We start from the raw sequence: 23,889 nt of genomic DNA on the forward strand, positions 1-23,889 counted from the left end.
ATAAAACAATGAAAATGTAAAGTGTTTAAAATATACAGTCCCCAGAAGTACAATTATCACAAATGTCCACACTTGACTTGACACCTGCAGCACTTTGTGCACCTACCTCATTTTCTGCGGAGTTGTTCTCATCCTTATCGGCCAACGTCAAGTTTCCCTTTGTACCCTTTGAATAACTTCCTTCTCACTAATGCCTTCTTAGAAATAGGATCTAGTTTTGAAGGAAGAGACTTGACAAATAATCATGCCAAATTCTCCTGTGGTTCTTTCCTCCTCTTTGGTTCTTTCCTCCCTTTACTATCACCTTTGAACATTCTCTGAGGCATTGTGGCAATGGTTGTAGGGTACAGATTTGGTGCATGTGCCTAAAGTGACTTTAGAAGCTCATTCAGTTGATCCTGTACATTCTTTCTCTGAATGTGTTTTTTTTCTTTTCTTTAAATGGAAAAAAATAAGTCCAGGGCTATAGCATAGAAAGAAAATCTATCTTACCTGCTTGCAAATAGCTGCACCATCTGTATGCCATTGGTGACTGACTCCTAATCCACACAATTTTTATATCTATGCATAATTTCAACCCATCTGTTTGTATTTTAATTTAGCTAACGTAGCATGACACTGTTTCCTCTTTCTTAGCACGTGAAATACCCCATTTTTTAATCTACCTTCTGATCATATTGGGATCACACAATTCAGAGAAATAAAATGTGAATGTAAATGATGAGTGTCTTTTCTGGGTTGATGGTTAATTTTTTTCCTACTGCTTGCATTCCTTCTGTGCTTCATCAACCTTGAAAGCCACATTTTGAGATGGCTGGATCACAAGATACATGAAGTCTGCATCCCCTATTGGAAAGAAGGAAGTGCCAACTTCCCATGTCAGATTTTACGTGAATAAGAAATATACTCTTTTGTTCTAAATCACTGAGACTTGGGATTGATTTGTTGCTGCAGCAAAACCTACATTACCTTGACTAACACAAGAATAGTATACATGAAATCCCAAATGTAAAAGATTTCATAAGGTATCATTGCAAAAAAATGCTTAAAATTGAAATCTTCAGTAAATATCAGTAAAATACTAATATTCCCATTATACACCATGTAAACCTATAGGAAATGTAAAACAATTTTGTGTTACCCCTTAAATCAATAGCCATATTTACAAACATAAGACAGCATGTGACTTTCTGAGTTAGTTAGGATTATAAGGTAAAAATCCTCTAAACTTCTTTCTAAATCTACAGCATGACTGGTGGGAAGGTTATGTGCTAGAGAAAGAGCGCAAATCAGTGAGTGAGTCAAAGCAATATTCCTTACATTGATTAAATTTATACAAAAAGATAACTCCACATAATGCAAATTTCTCCAGTTGAAATTCTATCATTCTTTGCATTACAAATGTTTTAATTATTCATAAAGATTCTACGGAAAAATTTGAATTAACAACTACATATTGAACCATAGGATTACTGCCTTAGGGCAACCAGTTTGTGACCAGAATTTCACAAGAATCAACCTCATTGGTTAGTTTAATATTCTAGACTCAGGAGTGGCAGGAGGGAAAAACAAAACCTTGTTAAATGAGTTCTGGGATTTCAATCCTAGATACTGAGAGTAAAAATTAGAATGGGAATGAAGTTAGGTATTTTTGCCTAATCACATATCAATAGATCCTAAATCAACAAATCCTTGAAAGTAAAAGGTGAGTGGGTAACTTCTAAGAGATATCTGCTGTGTGATTTGAGCTCTTAAATTCCTCACATAGGGAGGAATGAATTAAAAACTTGTTGAGTGTTTGCTGTGGAGATGGAAGACAAACAAAAGGGGACATATAGAAAGATTTCTGGGCAGAACCAACCAGTCCATGTGAAATTAAGAGAGATCAGTGATTTTTAATGGCATAATTCAATATATTTGTATGTCTCTCTCCAGCAATGTTCGAGTGCCTGTAAGTGTTCAGGAAGAAGGCCCTGTTGAAATGATCCAGGCCTGCAGTTTTGCAAGTAGATGTGATGAAAGAACAAGGTGACAAAAAATTTAGTTTTGATGAAAATAAATTTGAAGATATGAGCCAAGAGGATATATTTATAAATATATGTGTACTTATATATATAATATGTATTATATTATTCTTGGGAATTAACATGAATATGGCAGTTATGGGAAAACAACTCAATGCTGGGAAGTTATGATGACAGAAGTTAAATGTCTTTATGGTTTGGCCTAGATATAAATAATAGTAAAAAATCACAGAGGCAAAAGCATCTCTTCCAGAATCATCTCCCGGGACATTTCTCCTTTGGATGCAACAGAGCCTAATATCAACTGCAATAATGGGAGAACTGTGTGCCTGAGATCTTTTCAGATTCAGCGTCCTGAGTCCTCTCTCAGTTTCTCCTGACTCGCTGAGCTTCAGGCATCTCCATCTCAAATAACAGTCCCTGCAACCAGTACATGAGACTTAGGACCTTACTTATCATTTCAAGGTAACAATAATTTGAACCCTATGGCTTAAAATTCTTTTTAATGTTACAACAAGATTATCAGTGTGCAAAAAAAAAAATTCTGGGACACTTCCTCTCTTTTAACTTATTCACTTCTATTGTCGCCTTGCTTTTATATCCACACCATGTCTATGGTTCTTAACTTTTAATAATAAATTTAGATTCTGGCTTAAGATGATGTTATCTGGGTGAAGGGAGATCGTATCATGCACATATGACATTTAATTTTTCATCATGGTAAAATACAATTCTTCTAAAAGCCTAAAATGAACATATTCTTATAAATAAAGAAGTAGTTCACGTATATGAACTGATCTCTCGTGGCATTTCTGTGGAGATATTGTCTTATGTGTGTGTGTTTGTGGGGGGAGCGTAAAAACACAGGGGAAATTCTCATTTCACTGAGAAGTACCAGGTAGCAACCTGCAGGCTGCATTAAAGAGAATGGGACAAGTGACATGGATCTGAGCTTTATCTTATTCCTTTGTTGGAAAAAATGAGTACTTTTAGGGTGGCTAAATGGATGGGAATTGAGCATGAGTGAGAAAATGGGAGGAATTATGCCTGTATGTGTATGTGTGTGCTTGTGCGCATGAATATGTATGTATATAATTGTGGGTGCATTTATTAGGATTAAAAAATATATATATTGTAGGGACCTGAAATTGGCCACCCCAAGATATGTCTCTTTGGCATCAGGATTATTTGAGGCTGATTGCTTTTGATAAACTGGGACAGGGAAGGAGGAATGGAACTTGCCCTTTGTTAGGACACATTTACACTTGTAAGGTAAATCTCTATCTGTAAAAGGTGCCTCCCTCTCTGTACCAGGAAGAAGAAAGGAGATGACCTTCTCTCTAGAAACTCTTAATCAATACCAAAGGCAAGGACTTAAATCTGCATTTTATTGTGCTTCTCTGGTAACCTCCTGTAACTGACTTCCCTCCCCCTCCCAACGTTGGCATCTCCTTAAAGATTAAGCATCTTTCTTTAGGCTGGGAACCGATTGCAGTGCTCATCTGTGACCCCCCAGCCCGAGGCAACACACCTGCCACCCTGCTGCGTTCACTGAGACAGCAGACCTATCTGCCTCCATCAAGCGCTGTGCTGACAGAGCAGCCTCGTGACTGTTGTAAAAGGGACATTTTCAATCATAAGTGAAACACCCTGTTTGGGGGTATATAACCACTCTGTGCACCCCACTTATTCGGTGCCCTTTCTTCCTTTGGGAAGAAAGGCCCCGGGCCATGGTTCCTCATAAATCTTTGTTTAATTTTCTCTTGCTATTCTGTCTCATGTGAATTTAATTCGTTCTCTGGCCAGACGAACCCACATTTGGGAAGAGGAAATGTCTTCCTCCCCTACAATATAAACTAGTTTGCTCCTCAGGAGACCTTTTATATTCTCATTTTACTATTATTTACTTTCACTATTTTGAGGGATCACTCAGTGACTTCATGCTGTTAGATGTCCAGATCCCTTGCCTGATCCTTCCCCTGACTTAATTTCTTTTCCACTGATTTCTGGTAAATATCATTTTTACGTAATAAGCTAAACTAATATAAGGTATTCATCATTGAGAATTACCTAAATTTTTCTACCATGATTAATTTTTATAACAATTAATAAACAATTTCAGGGTTTGCAGTTATTATTAGGGAAAAATTTTGAGACCTGAATGATTTTCACTCATGACATGCAGTAAGTGCCTATTTGTCTTAAACATGAAGTCCAGTTATAGTCTTTGGGAATATGCTGTGTGTCAGTGAATATATTTTAAACTTCTGCATTTATAACTATTTGGACTTGTGAAAAACCCCTGTAAAGGCTTGGGCTCTTTAATCTTGCAGATGGTAAAAATTCTGTGTGGGTTTTTGTATGTTTCATCCCACCAAAGAACCCGCCTTTCCCTAATCCTCATTCCCTCCATTCAGATTCAATCACCTCTTCGTTCAACATGCAAGACCTGAAAACTGACTCTTCCTCAACATCATACACCAAAGAAAGCAAGGAGGTTTGTTTGAATGCATTGCATGAATTTATACCTTTAATAAACTGATAGACTAAATGAGTTAACTAATCTCTAAAAGAAATATGTTTTTGAAATCATGTGTGCATAATAATTACACATTTAAATATAAATATTAATATTACTACTTTCAATAGCCAACTGTTTGCCATTTTATAGGAAAAATAACCTCTGTAGTCTCCACAAGCTGGTTGTCATTTATATTATGAAAATCCTTGAAAATATCTCCCACTTTAGAATTGTGGTTGAAGAATTAAAATGTTATTTGCATATATTATTCACACATATTAACCATCTATATTAAGTTTTTTCCCCCATTTATTTTGAACGATTTGTCATAAGCTATAAATTAATTGAAGGCATTTTATTCTTCTGACATTCTCTTTCTTCCTTCTTTATTTTTTCTGGGATAAATTTTATCTCACCTTCTAATAGTTATCTCTCAGGAAAACTCTTTGCTTTCACCATTAGCCTTCATGTGCTTCTTCACAGAGTCTGGTCTTTACTGTCATCTGCTGCAGCTTCTGAAGGGCACTGCCAGAATTTATTCCAGGGCTCACTGTAATTACTCTCAGTGTTTCAAAGAGTTATTTTTAAACGATTGATATTATGACCAGTGGCCAGCATATTATCCTCTCTCTAAATTCTTACTATATTTTCTACCCTTTCCTGAACAGTGTAACGGGTGTGAACAATAGCAGCATCAAAGAAGACTTCATCCTGCTGGGCTTCCCTGATCAGCCCAACCTGGAAAAGATACTCTTCATGGTTGTTTTGGTTTCCTATTTCTTGACTCGTGTGGAAAATACAGTCATTATTCTGATTTTCTCCATAGACTCTAAACTCAAAACACCCACATAGTTTTTCCTCACTCAGTTTTCAGTACTTTACATCTGCTTTACCACCAATATTGTCCTCCAGCTCTTGTGGAACCTAAGAGCACCAGCCGAGACCATCACAGTCCGGGGCTGTGCTGTCCAGCTCTACGTTTCCCTGGCATTTGAGTCCATTGAGTGTGTTCTCCGGGTTGTGATGGCTCTTGATCGCTATGGCACCATTTGCAAACCTCTCCACTCTGCAGCTGTGATGAACCCACGCTAGGCCATGCTCTGGCAGGGATTGTGTGGCTGAGTGCAATAGGAAACACTGTCATCTAGAGAACTGTCACTCTCTGGCTGCCTTGCTGTGGACACTGATGTCTCCATCATTTGTTCTGTGAGGTACCTTCAAAGATTAAGCTTACATATTTGGACATTCATGACAGTGAGGTCCAGTTATTCATTGCTCCATTGGTTCTGCTGCTTTTGTCCTTAGCATTGATATTGATGTCCTATGGACATAAAGTTAAGACGGGGTCAAGTCTTATAAAGTTATAAGGGTCAAGTCAGTCCAGACCTGGCGCAAAGCCCCGGGAACTTGTGGATCCTGCTTGATGGTGGTGTCCCTCTTCTACCAGAGCCTCACATCTGTCTATATCCAGCCCAACAGCTCTTATGCTCATATCCATGGGAAATTAATCTCCCTCTTTTACACAGTAGTGACCCCAACCCTCAATCCTCTCATCTATACACTAAGGTATAAAGATGTGAAAGGAACACTGGGAAGGCTATTTCACAGAGACCTAGGCTTATAAAAAATGAAGAAGAGTACACAGTGGTCAATTTTTTATGGCAAAATGAAACTGAACATCATCTTGCATAATACTTCACTGAAGAATTTTACTACCCTATAAGGAGTGGATGTAATCTCTACAATTTATTGAAATCACAATCACAAAATTATCTTTTACTTTGGCATCAGAACTATCTATCCTCTCCAATCTCTTCCCCGAGGCTTCTTTCAGGCCCTATGTGAGGCAATATTTCCTAAACCCTCTAAATGTCTGTTATTCATATCATTTCTGTTTCTTTCCCTCCTTCCCTCCCTGTGTTTTTCTTCAGCATCCATCCTTTTCTCTATCATCCCTCCCCTTTTTTCACATTATTCTTTTCTTTTTCCTTCTTTTCTTTCCTTTCCTTCCTTCTTTTCTTTTTCTTCCTTTTTTCTTTCCTTCCTTCCTTCTTTCCTGCTGTCCTTTCTTCTTTTATTGCTTCCTTCCTTCTTCTTCCCCCATTTATTCCTTCTTTTCTTCCCGTTTGTAGGATATGCTTAACAATCATTACCCCTGCTACTTCTACATTATATCTCTTCTCATCAATATTCTAACAATGCCTGAAAACAATTGTCTCTAAAAATAATTTCTCATTTATCCTAATAAATAGCTTTCATTTGCCTTGTGGTGTGCAGTGGGGAGATTAGACTAGAGAATTTGGTTTTAACTTCCTAACTCTTTTTGAGCTTGTGAAAGTTTTATTGAACTTTTCTGTATCTGAGTTTACTTATGAGTAAAAAAGGAAGCAGCTTTATTATTATGCTGATTAAAAAGGCAATATAAGAATAGTGTAAGCCCTGACACTTGGTTTTTCTTTTTTGTAATGCAAGGATCTGACTTAAGCTTTGATTGAGGAGGCATCCACTTCAAAGATGACTATCTTAAAAAGACACATTTCCATCCGCATGACTAGGTAAAGAGGCAGGCTATCCCTCTCTCTCAGGTGTATTTGTTTCAGAGATCTTGGTTGGTTTAGATAACTGACAAGTTAGGCCACTTGTTTTTCTCTTCCCAGGCTTTTAATTCCCTCTTTTGTGTTTTCACCAATAAAGAGTGAGCTTGTTAAATCCCAGACCCTTGACCCCAATAAAAGCAGGCTTGTGCTTTCCGTCTCCCTTTACCCATGATCTCACTGTGTTGCCACAGACATTCTGTGTCCCCTCCTGGACTTGTGAGTAATAAACTTTGCTCTTTTCTCCAAGTTTCCTGGTGGCTATTGCTAGGGCATATTGCAGTCATAGTAATAACCACAATTGCCTATCCAGCCACAATATTGGTTATTGATAGGTTGAGACAAGCACAAAATAATAAGTAAAGCACCTGGCAAGAAGTGATCAATAAAGATCAATTAACATCTTGTCAATCTTCTAATCCTTCAATCATAGTATTCCTCCTATTTTGGTTTAATATATGATTATTACTTTCAAGTATATGCAATAAAAATTCTTAGGGGCTGGCCCCGTGGCTGAGTGGTTAAGTTTGCACACTCCGCTGTGGCGGCCCAGGGTTCAGATCCTGGGCGCGGACATGGCACTGCTCGTCAGGCCACATTGAGGCAGCGTTCCATATGCCACAACTGGAAGGACCTACAACTAAGATATAAAACTATGTACCTGGGGGAATTTGTGGGGATAAAGCAGAAAAAAAAAATTCTTAGCTGTCAATAATTACTTACCCACTTATGTTTATATGTCAAAGAAAAACAGTCACCTGAAAATATGGGAAAAATATGTTAATCCATTTTTTGCGTTATGATATGGAAAAAATATATGATTTATTTTCTCCACTCATTTAGAAAGTGTGACACACTTGATTGTAATGGTGATAACAAAGCTGAAGATGTCATTTCCAAAAGGCCTTTACTCATTGCGCTTGGAAGTGCCATCTACAAGAAAACTGCCCGCTACTATTAACTTGGTCAACAGTTGATTTAAAATAGTTACCCTATAATATAAAAATATTTTCTTAAATGTTTCCTGATGAAAAGTACAAGTTGAAATGTAGCCATTGGAAAATGACTAGCAGTGTTCACAAATAATATGTAATGTTCCTATAAAATATATTCCATGATTTATGAAACAATCAAAAACCAATTAAAGTCATAATAGACACAAAACAAAACAAGAAGGCAAGTATATTGAATGCCTCTGTGTTTGGAAAATTCATAGTAAAATATCTACTGACTACTGAATAGTACTTTGAAAGAAGAGATAAAACTATAAATATATGTGGAGTAAAGAAAATAGCTTTCTAGTAAGAATGTCCTAAACGTGCTAAGGATCAGAGGCTATCATCTCTGAAGGATGGAAATCAGATCATTGACTCCCAATGATATATATCAGGAATAAAAATAATATGGCACCTTATATTTTTATAAGTGTACAAATCTCTGTTGGATAAAAAGTTAAGGTGCACTTTTTGCAAGCTTAGCACATATTATTCTATTGCTTTATCCTCATAACTAGCAACTGTGGGGACCTGCAAATGGCCACCCAAAGATATGTCTCTTTGGCATGAGGATTATTTGAGGCTGGTCTCTTTGCAGACAGAAAGGCAACTGAAAAGTAGAACTTGCTTACCCTTTTGTTAAGAGACATTTACATTGTAAAGGAAATCTCCATCTGTAAAGATATCCCCCTCTCTACCAGGAAGAAGGGGAGATGACCTTATCTCTAGAAACCCTTAATCAATACAAAGGCAAGGACTTAAATCTGCATTTTATTGTGCTTGTCTGGTAACCTCCTGTAACTAACTTCCTTCCGCCTGCCAACGTTGGCATTTCTTTAAGGATTAAGCATCTTTCCTTAGGCTAGGAACTGATTGTTGCTCTCACCTGTGACCACCCAGCTCCAGACAATAGACTTGCCTCCTGCTATGCCCACCGAGATAGCAGACCACTACCTGCTGTGTCCATCAAGCACTGTGCCAACAGGGCAATCTTGTGACTATTGTGGGAGGGACATTTCAATCACACGTGAAACACCCTGTTTGGGGGTATATAACCACTCTGTGCACCCCACTTCTTCGGTGCCCTTTCTTCCTTCAGGAAGAAAGGCCCCGGGCCATGGTTCCTCATAAAGCTTTGTTTAATTTTCTCTTGCTATTCTGTCTCATGTGAATTTAATTCGTTCTCTGGCCAGATGAACCCACATTAGGTAGAGGAAAAGTCTTCCTCCCCTACACAACCTAAATATATTTTTTTAAAAAGAGGTCTGATTAAGCCTAGTAAGTTGAATAAAAACATTTATCCCATTCCTTTCTAAAAACCATAAAAATTACATTAAATTAAAAATGGTATGAATCTGCAAAGACACGTAGAACCGGAGAGGAATTGAGAGCAAGAAAGAGATCAATAAACTATTGGAAGATAGGAAATAAATGGAAGGTAGTAAATGACTTATAGAAGAAAAGATGAAACTTAACTACTTTTAGAGGATTGGGAGGTGGGGAAGAGCAGCCTGTAAGAATAAAGGTAACTCGTACTGCAGAGCCCTGAAGTAGCAATGGGAGCTTAGGAAAGGTAAGCATTGTGTATCTTAGAAGGCAGACTGTAAAGTGAGGCTAAAATCAGAACAATTTAAAAATCTGCCTGAAAAGTGGATGTGCCCCTAGCCCACATAACTAGATGAGAACTCTTCTGATACCAAAGCAGACAAAAGGAGTAGGCACCCTGAGAAAGGTTAAATCAGAGAGCCTCTAGAATGTTACAGCAGGAATGGCTGAGATTGACTGTGCTGCCACACCAAAAGCAAGGAATTCTGTTAGGGGCTGCATGCAGCATCCCTCCCTAAAATTTTTCCGCATTCTGCTCCTAGAACACTGGCAGCCAGACTTATAACTCTCTAGGCAGGAAAATAGAAGTGTAACCTATGGAGAATCTATAACACTTGTACAAAAAGACGAAAAGCCTACTGAGATTTGTGTTATTCCAATAAAATGCTTTGATCATCCTATATGAAACCCCATTCAACAAGCTTCACCCAAGTGCACAGCATTTCCAACTGGCTTTCTAGTGAATGCATCACCTCACTTCTGAGTAAAGGCTCTAACACACAAACAGAGATAAACATAAAAAGATTAAAGAAAATCAAGAGGAAAAACTCATGTAAGAAGCTGAAGAAAAGAATAGCAAATATTCTTATAATTAGTACATTTAGTGAAAGTTCTTGAGCCAACCAAAAAAAACAATGACTTAAAAGTGGACTAATAATGAAAAAAGGGTGGTGATTTTAGCAATAAAAAATATTGGAGCAGTAAAAATAAATTTAAAAGAAAATCATTCAAGTATAAACTTGAATTTTCTTAGAGAGTGGAACAAAAAAAAGATGAAAAATAGCAGAAGAAATTCGAGAAAAACCAGAGGATGGATCCCAGAGGAAACATTCCAGGGAAAGGAACTTCAGGCAGAGAGAAAGAAACAAAATTGAGAGGAGAAAAATATTTTTAAAATAGAAGAATTTAAAGAGCTCACTCAGCAATGGTCTGCCAAGGTAGGCAGTGGGAGCAGTCTGCCCAGGTGCAGACAGGAAGGGGGTGCACTGTCTGTAGAGAATTTAAAAACAATAATATGACGCACTGAAGTCAGTCTGCTTCTTATTATCACATGTGGTGACCATTCTAAGCAATGTCAGAGAAAACATATACTTTTCCAAAAAAAAAAAAACTTTTGAATCTAAATTCTAAACACTTAGTGCAGTTTCTGTTTAGTTTCAATAAGTTTTGAGTTACTGAATTTTTATTACTTATCTTTAATAAGTATTGCATTCTACTTGGGAGTTGATTTAGAGAATTCGCAGCTTCTGACACAAATGGACTCAAGAGTAACTTTCTAATGGTTGGAATTATTCTAAATAGTTTCCAGCAGTTTGGGACGCCAGTCACTGTAGAACTGCATATTTCTGCGCTTGAACAACAGATTAGAAATAAACGACGATACCACAGCAACTGCAAAAATGTGAGATACTTCAATTCTGTCTTCTGATATGACCACTCAGAGTTTTAATATATGTTTAAAATTTAAAACAGCAAAACAAAGTGTGAATTAAAGATATAATATCTTTGGTAAATGCAGATTTTGTCTTATTTAAAATATTTAACTAAATTTGACTACTAAAATTAAAATTAAGATTTCTTCTTTTAATTGTTAGTTGTTTTTCTTAAAGCTGAGGAACAAATACAGAAAATAAATCATTACATCAGTGGGACAGTTGTTCCTTTTGCAGATATTTTGGTTTTCATATTTTAATGTTTGTTTTATTATTTATTTTGTATTTTTCTACTGACAATTATATGTTTAAAGTTCAATGAAAGAATATATTCTTTTACTACATTTCTTTTCTGATTATAATTATTATTTAATTTTATGACTATTATTACTGAAAATAATTTTGTCATATAGAAGACTGGGTTAAAATTATATACTCCAGATGCCAATGAATGCACAGCAAAATAAAACAAAAAAGACCCACACAAAGATATAATAAAATGAGATTGCTATTACCAGCAATGAAGCAAAAATCTAAAAGCTACCAGGGATGAGGGAGGTGGTGGGGGCTGCAGGGGAGGAAGACAATTCCTCTGCACTCTAGGTCCTTCTGGCTGGCCTAAGAATTAAATTGACATGAGAGAGAGCTGACAGGATAAAATAAAACAAAGTTTAATAACATGTATACATCAGAGAAACACAGGAAAACTGAGTAACTAGTCAGAATAACCAAAGCCGCCACCTTAGGTACAATTTTCAGCTAAAAACAAAGGAAGACATTGGGGATAGTGGTTTGGGACTTCAAAGGGGAGGAAGGCAGTTTACATGGAGATGGAAATGCAAGCGTTTGTTAATCAAGTGTTTGTTGGGCCATCTGTACACAATGTTATCTTGTGGTATTGGCTCCATCCTATAACAGGCCTTCCATCTTAAATTCTTTTAGACAGTTAAGGGGAAGGTCAAAGTTTCTTTTAGAGTCTTTTTGTCCTAAAAATAATAAAGGCAAAAAGACATATTTTGGAGAGGCCAATTCTGGTCCCCCGCAGGGCTGAAAATTCATATATAAAGTCAGACAAAATATCAATCAAGTAAACTTTATCAGAGAATAAAGGAATTTTCAGACGTGATAAACAAATGACAAGCAATAGAATATTGGAGTATTTGAGGAAGCCATTTGGTGTAAAAGTAATTTGGCCTGAACTAATTTTTTTTCAAAAGGGCCTGACATGGCCATTGAGTACGCATTGTATATCTGCTTCAAGTATTTATTTAATCCCAAAGACAAAAACAATGCCCTTAAAGCTAAGGATATAACTTCCCCCAATTTGGCATTTCCTTAAGCATAAACATCTCTCTCTAGGCTAGGGATTGATTGCTGACCTGCCATGCTCACCATATGACCACCCACCTTGAAACTACACACCTGCTGTCTTCATCAAATTGTTATGCGGTCTAAGCAATCTTGCAACTATTGTAAAAAGTGGCATTTCAATCATATGTGATACACGTTCTTTGATAGTATATAACCATTGTGTACACCCCTACTTCTTTGTTTACTCAGTTCCTTTGTGGAAAGACTCTCCCAGGCTACAGGGTCCTCAGAGCTGACATCATAAACTCACTCTGATTTTCATTTACAAATTGTTTATGGATTATTTGCGTCAACACATAGAGGCTCTCATTTTTCTTGTTGTTCCAGTATTCTCAGGAAGCTACTGGGGTACATTCCACCTAAAGGAATGAGAAAACTAAGAAAGTCAAAAGCAGCCAAGGGATTCAATGCAGGAAAGAAACAGAGAAAAAGTCTAGTAAGGGAGTTTAGAACATGCCACCCAAAATATACCACACTGGAATACTGACTATTTTGGGTTAAAGGCACTTGAAAGACAGCAAGCACAAGAAAAAGACTCTGACCTTCCTTCTTTTTCTTAAAAGCAGGAGATGCAATTCTCATATGAACCTTGTCCTCCCTATACCAGAAGGAAATCAATGTTCCTATCATCAAGGTCAAGGACAAGAGGAGGTGAGAACGAGAGAATTCCATACAGACTTTGTTAAAATTATTCTTATTTTCCTTCAGCCTCCTCATATAGCCTCATATAGTTTAGTCACTTTTCCATAATTGCCTCTCTTTGTTCAACCTAATATAAAGGCAAATTGCTTTTCCCATTTCTTTGGGTCTTCATTCCTTAAGAGGGCTCCCTTGTCATGTAAAACTTGTATTAAATAAATTTGTATGCTTTTCTCCTATTGATCTATGTCAATTTAATTCTCAGGCTCAGCCAAAAAAGAGCCCTAAGAAGGTATAAACTAAAACTTTGCCTCCTCTGCTAGGATGGTTGTAAAGGAAAATTCCAAGAAGTCATACACAGAGAGAATCCAGTTTGGAACATGAAAGCTCTAGCAAAGCCCATCAAGAAAACTGAGCTGATAGACTACCTGATGTGCTCAATCATTCTGAGATGAGCTTTACAGTTCTGTGGGATATATTAATGAAAAATACAGAGAAAAATTACACACAAAAAACATTTATTAACTCAAAGCACAACAAAAAGCTATGTGAGAAAAAAAGTTTAATCACAGTGCACCATACAGTTTAGCTGTGAAAACTATCTTTATTATCACTATAATATAAATACTGAATTATTTAAAATTAAAATATAATTATACTGGAGGGTTTGGGGAACAGGGGTGTGTGTGTGTGTAAGAAGGAATGAAATATTATGCAACAAAAAAGCCAGATTCTTATCTCCCATAGCAGGAAGCTAATTGATAAATATGAAATGAAAAATAAAATGTAGAAATAGCAGCCCATAACAGAGAATCTCTCAGGAAGTCCTGTTATCTCCAAGCTCAAAATATATCCAGAATTTTACCACTTCTCTTGCTAAGACCCTGCTCTGAATCCCCATCGTCTCTCACCTAGATCATTGTTTTAGTGTCTATTTGATTTAGTCACTTCCGTCCTCCTAGAGAATTGTAAACCAACAGAGGATTTCTTCTGAAACTCAGGGTAGATCATGTCACGTCACATTCCTCTGCTTAAAGCCCTGAATGTCCATTTCATGCCCAGGAAAAGCCTAAATTCTTACAATGGCCTACAAAGGCCCAAGTAACTCTCTCCTCTCCTGACTTCATCTCCTACAGCTCTCTTCTTGACTCACTCTGCTCAGCCCTGCTGGCCTCCACGTTGTTGTTAAAATGCAGCGGGTAGCCTCCCACTGTAGGGCTTTTGCTGTTTTCTGGCTGGAATGCTTTATCCCAGATACCTGCTTGGCTAACTTCTTCCTCTCCTTCAGGTTTTCAAATCTCAACTTGGCAAGGAGAGCTTCCCGACCACTGGGTTTAATTCTGCGGTCTGCCCATCTCACCCACCTGAGACTCCTTACCCTACACTATGGTTTCCTTCATCCACAGCACTTATCATCTTCTAACACACTATACAGCATAATTTATTAGGCTTATTATTTATTATCTACCCCTTTACCTAGAATTTTAATTTCTAAGACAGGGATCTTTGTTTGGTTCACTGATGTATCTCAAGTGCATGGAGCAGCACCTGGCACTTGTAAGCACCGAAAGGGTAATTTTTCAAATGTTGAATTAAATTAGAAATATTCAAGAAAATGCCAGATAAATATGAGAAAGAGCTGGAAGTGCTTCCCTTGTGAGAATAGGAAATGAAAGCGGAGAGGGAGCGGGATACTAACCACTGCTATTTTTTTTAATTCATGAAAAACCATTTGATTTTAAATTATTTACGTATATTACTTTGAGAAATCAATTTGAACTTAAAAAATTCAGTTTAAAGGGGCTGGCCCCGTGGCCGAGTGGTTAAGTTCGCACGCTCTGCTGCAGGCGGCCCAGTGTTTCATTGGTTCGAATCCTGGGCGCGGACATGGCACTGCTCATCAAGCCACGCTGAGGCAGCGTCCCACATGCCACAACTAGAAGGACCCACAACGAAGAATATATAACTGTGCACTGGGGGGCTTTGGGGAGAAAAAGGAAAAAAAAAATTCAGTTTAAAAATAAAAAGATCCATATTAAGGAAGATTTGGTTAAGGTAAACATTGGTTTACTTAATTTCAGGCTTTAAGCACTTTTTTTCATAGTTGTAATCATATTCTATGTACCGTACACTCCTCGGGAAACCTCCCACAAAGAACACCACAGAGGTGGGAGTGTTGTTTGTCCTCATTATTGTTCAAATACAAAAAAAAATGTAGTAAATGTGACAAGAAATATACATAATAAGGATATTCATGAGGCAAATAAATCTCTCCTTCACTCTTAACTCCATCTCTCCGTCCTCTACTCTTCCCAAAATATTCTGTATTACATATACATCTCTGTATAAATTTTACCTTTGTATATCAAATACATCAATCATTTTTTAAAACCTCTAAGTTTCTAGTGATCTTCTGCATGATTGTAGATCTTTTGTGTGATATTATCATTTCTACATTTAAATTTTTCGTTGTTTTAGAATTAATTTGAAGGTAGGAATTTAATTTATGTATTTTTTCCACAGATTTTGTCAGTTGGCACAATCACATTCTATTGAAAAGTTCTCCTGATGATATGAAAGTCCACCTTTACGATAAAGTAAATCTCCATAAATGTTTGTGTTTATTACTGAAGCCCAATATAAAATCCTTTCACAAACTTTATTTCATATGGTAACTTGAGATCAAGTTAATTTCAGGAATTTTAATAACCAAACTTCTTATGATAAAGAAGTACAAAGACATTTGGGGTTATTTGTCCAAGATCACAGATTTGGCATTTATAAACAATCTTTGCAATTTCATCTCCATTATTTTTTCTACTACTTCATAGGTATTATGAAAGAAAAAGAAAGGCTAATGTAATGGAGATATTGTTACCAAGCAAGGGCTCGCCACCTGATGTGCATAAAGAGCCAATTATTATGGTTTTGATTGGAATGCTTTAAGTATTTCGGGTAAGATTTTAAACATTTATGGTGAGGTGGGGAGGGGTTTTAACACTGTATCTTCCTGGATCATGGACTCCTCACCTTTGATGATACTCCAACATTCAAGTGTCAGTGATGTCCTAGTTCTTTGGTTTTGTGGGGAGGATAATCTTTGGTTCCATGGTCATTTCAGGTCAAGATTTCCTCTTCTTCACATGTTCTGGCTAAATGATTTTGCCAAATTTCTGCAAAATAATTCCTAGTCACTCCACTAATAAGAGATGGGATCAGTTTGAGATGGTCCTGGTGGGCCCATTGTTACAATACTGGACAAAAACACATGTTGAATTTTAATTTTCACATTTAAGCTGAGGACTCGGGATTAGTAATGCTCAATAACTTGGAAGAAGAAAAACTAGGTCAAATTTGGAAGCATTGGTTTTTGTTCCTGGTCTACCTATCTGTGGTCTTGAGCAAGTTATTTGATTTTTCTGAGTTTTGGAATTGTTATCAGGTAACTAGAAAGAATTAAAATGTATTGCCCTAATTTATACAGTTGCTATGGATAGGAAATGAAATTAATATACATCTTCTGTTTATGAAATATTTTATATGATAAATATAAGTATAGAGTGAGAATGAGGAACTATTATTATGGGGGAAAACATTAAAAAAATCATATTTTAGAAATATTACTTTTCCAACTACGTGAAGTTGTCTTATTTTTCTCAGAATAGTAAGCATATGTAAAGGGTAATTTTACTTATTTCATAATCTATTTATAAAAATCATTTCAAGAACCACTAAAATCAAGTTTCACAGGAACTGATGTGGTTTCCTCTGAGATGACTCTGCAAACTTGCATGCCCAAAGTTTTCATTTTGTTGGAAACATTTTCCCGATCGCTTTTGAGCTTGTCTCATCTTCTAGTCCCTCTGGTTCCACTCTCCTGGACATGTTGGCAGCAGCAGATGTTAATTATACTGAATCTCAGAGGCTTAAATAGAAGGAAGGGACCATGACAGTAATAGCATGAAAACTCATGGGAAAGCTCCCTATGGATTTATGGATTCCATGGATGGCCATAAATTGAAGTTACCTTCTTGAAGTTGACCCTTCAGTAGGTCAGAGGGAGCTTGATTGATACTCTACCGAACTGAGAAGAAATCCAGACAGCAAACAGTGTCTGGGTATTATGTTTGGGTCACAGGTCAGTCTTCTATAACTCCCCATCTCTTTGTCACATACTAAAACACTGATGCATTACAACCCAGCATCAGGTAAATACAGAACGGATTTTGGGAGGAAAGCATAGTCAAAATGAAAGGTCACCCTGCTTTGTCACTGGTTGCTTCATAAAGTGGGATAAAGGGAACATTCAGGGGTAGAACTACAAAGTAAACATTTTTTAAAAATTTAAAAAGGTTGATTCCGCAGCCACATACATTTTTGTCTGAGAGACGAATAAGAAAATTACGAAAAGGATACTGACCTAGGATTCAAAATCTGGTATTATTCAAATCTTTGCTTCTGAATTTACTAGATTTATATACTTGGGTAAGTCCTGTAACCTCTTGGTGCCTATCTTCTCTTTTATCATTAAAAAAAAAATCATTCTTAGTTTAGAGGATTATTATGAGAATGAAACAAACACACATGAGGAATATTGCATATATGTTCAAAAGCGATTTTATATATATATGCACACACACATATAAAATTATATGTATATGTTTGTGGAAAATTTGGTATAAGCAATCTGGTATTTGCAAATCCTTGTTACACATTATTTTACTGTGAAGAAAGCTATGGGAAAACACAAATATTGCTGTTAGCGTTATTTACCTTTGGAAGCTTGTATTTTCATTTAATAATTTTAGGTGTACTTTTTACTACTTCTTTAGACTGAAACTGCTATTTGCATTACAAACAGTTTGTGGTAATAGGCTATTGATTTCGTGTAGGAACCACTGAGCTTGGAAAGGCTTATCATTCAAACAAATCAAAGATTCTTTAAATCTATCATAATTTAAAATGAGTATCCGGTATCCAATAGACAGAAAGCATGAAATTAAAACTGTAGCAAAGATCTTTAGATAATAACACTAAGAATATCTAAAGTGAATCAGAGGTGAAATGAAAACCTAAATATTGTTTCTATTTTGTCTTATTAACATATTATATCAGAATCATGCTTACAGTTGTTAAAGGTCACATTAGGATGTAAACATCTAAAATAATGGGCTCCATGTTTTCCTAAGCCATGTAGTCAGATACTTCTTCCCTGCTGCCCCTTCATTCCTTTGCACCTCCCACTTGCCTGAGAGGCACAGATCCTTGTGTCTTCCCAACTCCAGTTTCTCACCCTCTGGGGGACTCAGCAACATTTTCTTAAACTTCCTATTTAGATAAATTAAGCTCTACTAATCCCATAAATTTCCTGCACAGCCAGAAAGACAAGAACTCCCCACAGTCCTTTCCAGGCAAATAAACTGAATTACTGGATTTGGTCTTACCCATGTAATCTTTATTTCCCATTTTCTTATTTTTTCTCTCTATAATCATATACTCAACAGATACTTATTTAAGCTCCTACAATATACTAGACAGAACATTACTATATTTATATATTTATCTTTTTTCTTTCTCATTCTCTTTTTCTTTATTCATTTGTTTCCTCATAACTCTACTGTCTGAGTTTATCTATTGCTGTAATTTCATCATTGCTCATTTTCTATGTTCTTATAAATCTTCAATATTTAGGCATGCTATTATATATTCTGAAAACCAATGACACATGTTACATATTCTTCTTTAATAACTTTATTGTTCCCTTGGAGTATGTGTGTGATTCGATTTTACTCGTAACAGTCCAAGCTTATCTCAGAAACTTAATAGCATGCTGTTCCCATTTGGAGAGATCTGGTAGAAAAAAATTAAAATTAGGAAAATGATATGACAATAATCTTTGAAAGGTAAGAAGAGAAAGTCAACTTTCTTCAGATTTATAAAAACATTATCTGAGTGCTGGTAAGTGATGAGATTCTGAAACTTTAGCAAGAAAATAATCCAGATGGAATAAATTCTGCAATTGTCCCTTTTAGGATTCTAATTGGACAAGGAATTACTTAGATGCTCTTTAAGGGGCATCCTTCTGTAAGTAATCCTGCAGCACAAGAGTGGCCTTCCTTTGATGGCAATAGATTAGGCAAAATTTGGTTCACAAACATGTATAAAGATAAAATTGTTTCTTAACATTGAATCAAAATACTTATTTTTTATTTTTATAATAATCTTCTATTCAACTGGCAATTGTCTCTCCCATTTCTTTGGGGATATAATATAATACAAAATATAATCATATTTTCAATGCTCTATTCCTAAAGTCTCACTACCACGGGATAAGAAATGGGAGAAAAAGAGGAATTGACTAGGATCAGTTTTAAATGAAGAGTCTTACCTTAGAGGCAAGAAATTATAGGGCTTACAAAAAGAGAATTCTCAAGAAATTGGTCAACTTAATTTTCCATAGAAGGCCACAGGCACCTGGAAATTTCCAGAATCATCCCTATGTAATTTTACCGTGTATCTTGTTTTACCAATATTTCAGTTACTGCTTCTATTTCTCTTTATATCATATTACATAGTTTTTTTTTCTTTAATTCACAAAGCAAATTTATATCCAACTGTCATGAAAGCAGTCTGGACATTATATGGAAGTATTTGATTCTTATTCTCTGGGTGAACAAATCTAGCCACAACCATATGAAGTGACATATTCAAAGTCCACTGATTTTCAGTACGTAAAATGAATGTATTTATTGGTTGATCAGTTAGACCATCTTGAGAATTAGCAATAAAATCTTTAAAATATTTGTGTGAAGAGTAACGTAGGGCATATTTAAATTCTGCTTTGGCTTCTTGGGCTTGGAATGGAAAAGTAAATAATGTATCTGAGATCTGTTGTTATGAAATATTAGTGAAAATAACTGAGGTCATAAGTGAAAAGAAGTAATAAAATCAAGATGCTAATGTAATCTAACATATCAGAACACCAAAGGGAAGAGTTTCATAGTTTCTGGTTTCAATTGAATTCAAATTAACTAAAATGTAGTAAATACTTGTCAAGTTTAATGTATAATCTTGCTTCTATAAGCAACATGCTTACACTTAAAGAATATATAATCAGTCTAGTCAGGAAAATAGGCCAGGTACAGAAACGTAAACAAATACATACATACATACATATATATATATATATATATATATATATGTAATATGTGTAAATACACATATATGTATAATAAGATATGAATTGTACCATAAAAGAATTACAAATAAAGTGTTCTGGAGGATTAGTAAAGAAGGTGAGTAGGAAATACTTAAGAACATTTTGTACTGAAATGATCCTTACAGGATATACAGCAACAAATGGAGTTTCATATTAACATACACACAAGGAGGAAAGTAGGAAGCTTGGCTGGGTTAATGGACATGTCTATGTAGTTTGACCCATTATTATATGAGGCCTTGAGTTTAAGATTGCACTTTAATATAATGCTTTAGAACATGGAGATGCACTGAAGAGTTTTGAGCTGAGATGTGCATGATTAGAATGGAACTAGGGAAAGACTATTTTCCTATTATGCTAGGATGCATTGAAGATGACAGAGCAATTGTAAGTGGGAAGACCAGTTTGAAAGCTAGAGACCATGGAACATTGAACTATTTTCTGTGTCTACTTTAATGTTTTTGGATAGATATAGATTTAATGAATAGATATGAGAGAGAATTTTAAAGAAAAACTGGTCCAGCTTGACAACTTGGATGACACATAGGCAATTACAACCCAAAGAGAATGACTAGGTTCCCTGTACCAAAAGACATGTGTTTCTATAAATAAAACAAAGAAATTAGAAGTGTGAGATGGATGGATAATGAGCAGAGTGTTGGATTTAGTGATTCTGAGGTTTGAGTTGTGAAACAAACACTTCTCCCTACTATTTCTCACTGTCATTCATTCCCAGACACTGCCTAATTCATAACTCAGTGACACCAACATAAAAAATAGACCTGGCCAATTAACTCTACTAATCCTACAAAGTATAGGAGCACAAGAATGGAATGTAAGGCCAACTAAGAGGATCAGAGAAACAAGCAATCAAAGGGTCCAAGGCTGTTTTCCTAGAAGTCACATCATGTTTACTATCCCTCAGTTGATATTTGTTACGAATACCATTATACACTGTGTAGAGTTGTACAAATAGAAGACAAATCCAATATTTTTAGGGATTTCATAAGCAAGGAAAAATAATTATTAATAGTTATTGAATCGTTAGCATATGAAAAAAACTGAGTTGAGCCTGCAAATTACATTATACCACTGAGTCCTATGAGCTGTGTATAATTATTCTCATTTTAAAGAGGAGAAAATTGAAGCTCATTTCCAAAGTGCACAGTTAGTAAATTGAATGACTGGGACTTGAAGGAAGAAGAAAAATGCCTTTTACAAAATAACCAGAGAAAAGTACAAGACAAATTTGCTATAATATGGAAGTTAAACTGAAAAAAATTTAGGATTTTAGAGAATGCAAAAATTAGCAATTGGAGTTATTCCTCAGAAATTATATCATAAAGGAATTATGTGATTTGGATGGGAGAAGCGTAGGATAGAGGCTCCTCAGATGTCAGAAATAGTACACATAATAAGTAATAAATGAGAATAAAGAAGAGGGAGAAGGAAATGTTTAAATGGATGTGCTTTGATGATATGCTGAGAGATGAGGAATATATATACAGCCCCAATTTCAGGTATCAGGTATTTGAAACATTTTTAGTGATTTTACTCAGAGCTTAAAATTCTATCAAATTTATCCAGATATTTCTACAGTAGCATTTTCACAGGAAGCAAGGTTCTAGATCCTCATTGCTTTGAGTGTATGCTATCTTGTTTGAATTTTTTGTTTCTTCCTCCTATTTCTAAATTTTTGAATAGGATAACATTAATGCTTGGAAGAGGTAAAGGAAGTCCTCACATTCCATCCTTTCATCGAGCAAATTTTATGAAGTGCTCTAGTTCACATTATGTTCCTGACCAGGGTTGGTTTGAGGAGGGTGAAGATGCCAAGATGCCTTGGGTCCCCTCAGTTGCTAATCTACCTGCCTTCTTCTTCTTGTCCTGTGTTCAACCTGTATTTGGGAAGCTCTGCCTTCTCCCAATCTGTTTTAATATATACTCTATTGTTTCCATTAAATATCTATGAAATGTAGGTTTCATGGTAGTTCTATTGGAAATTCTTGGAAGAGAAGACATCAAAATCCAAAGGGAATGATAGCTAACCAGAAAACATCCATTAAGTAAGTAAATTTCTGAACTACTTTGCTGGTGTTCTCTTTAGTCTTTTCTCAATAACTTTTCAATATTACATTGACAATGTTGCCTCAACATCTTACCATAATCAGCATATAGATGCAGATTGCAGCAAAAAATGAGGATTTCATCTCATTATCTCTGGTCCCTAATTCTCAGTGGCTTCCTTCTACCATTGATACCCATCTCTAGCAGTGGATATTTAGAAGTCTCAGCTGGAATTTCACCTATCACTGCCAATATGTGGATCAACAATCAGAGCTCACTAGATGATTTTATCTTATTGGGATTTTCTGACCGACCCTGGCTGGAGACACCACTCTTTGTAATCTTTCTGGTGGCTTACATCTTTGCCCTATTTGGAAATGTCTCCATTATCCTAGTTTCCCACCTGGATCCCCAGCTTGACAGTCCCATGTATTTTTTTCTCTCTAATCTCTCTCTTCTGGACCTCTGCTATACTACTAGTACTGTCCCACAGATGCTAGTCAACCTTAGGGGGCCAGAAAAGACCATTACCTATGGTGGCTGTGTTGTCCAGCTCTATATCTTCTTGGCCTTGGGTTCTACTGAATGTATACTTCTGGCTGCCATGGCCTTCGACCGTTATGTTGCTATTTGCAAGCCTCTTCACTACCCAATCATCATGAACCAGAGGCGCTGTATCCATATGGCCACTGGGACCTGGATTAGTGGTTTTGCTAACTCCCTTGTCCAGTCTACTCTCACAATGTTGGCCCCAAGATGTGGACAGAGGGTGATAGACCATTTCTTCTGTGAAGTGCCTGCTCTTTTGAAACTAGCTTGTACTGATACTCGTATAAATGAAGCTGAGCTCAATGTACTAGGGGCTTTGCTACTCCTAGTGCCTCTTGCTTTCATCCTGGGCACTTATGTGTTCATTTCTCGGGCAGTAATGAGAATCCGGTCTGCTGAAAGTCGCTGGAAGGCCTTTAATACCTGTGCTTCACACTTGCTGGTGGTCTTTCTCTTCTACTTTACAGCCATCAGTATGTATGTGCAGCCTCCCTCTAGCTATTCTCGTGACAGGGGGAAGATCATGGCTCTCTTCTATGGAATTGTCACACCTACACTTAATCCGTTTATCTATACACTGAGGAACAAAGATGTGAAAGCTGCCCTGAGAAGGACACTGACTAAAGAGTTTTGGGTCAAAAGAAAATGATCTCTGAAATGAAGACCCAAAAAGAGAGAATGCATGTGTGCACCTTTCAAAGATGTCAGACAGACATGGAAGTGATGAAAGAACGGTGTATCAAGTGTCATAAAGTTCACATGTGTAACACGATCAAGAAAGAAACAATCAACTCTTGGTGATCTCTACATAGCACTTTTCCACTTATGAGAATATCTGTTTTACCATATTGAATCCTACCAAAGCGTGTCAC

The 23,889-nt window shown here is 36.3% G+C and overlaps 1 protein-coding gene and 1 pseudogene across 1 annotated transcript; both read left to right on the forward strand.

Moving 5' to 3' along the window:
• Positions 1-5,145: 5,145 nt before the first annotated feature.
• LOC103544794 (olfactory receptor 2G3-like) lies at positions 5,146-6,169 on the forward strand (annotated as a pseudogene).
• A 16,552-nt stretch (positions 6,170-22,721) lies between these two features.
• Positions 22,722-23,666, forward strand: LOC103540516 (olfactory receptor 2B6-like). The gene has a single exon (XM_008507117.2). The coding sequence runs from the start codon at positions 22,722-22,724 to the stop codon at positions 23,664-23,666; it is 945 nt and encodes a 314-aa protein (XP_008505339.2).
• Positions 23,667-23,889: the final 223 nt, after the last annotated feature.

Source organism: Equus przewalskii, chromosome 19, assembly GCF_037783145.1.
Source record: "Equus przewalskii isolate Varuska chromosome 19, EquPr2, whole genome shotgun sequence".
Lineage (NCBI taxonomy): Eukaryota > Metazoa > Chordata > Mammalia > Perissodactyla > Equidae > Equus > Equus przewalskii.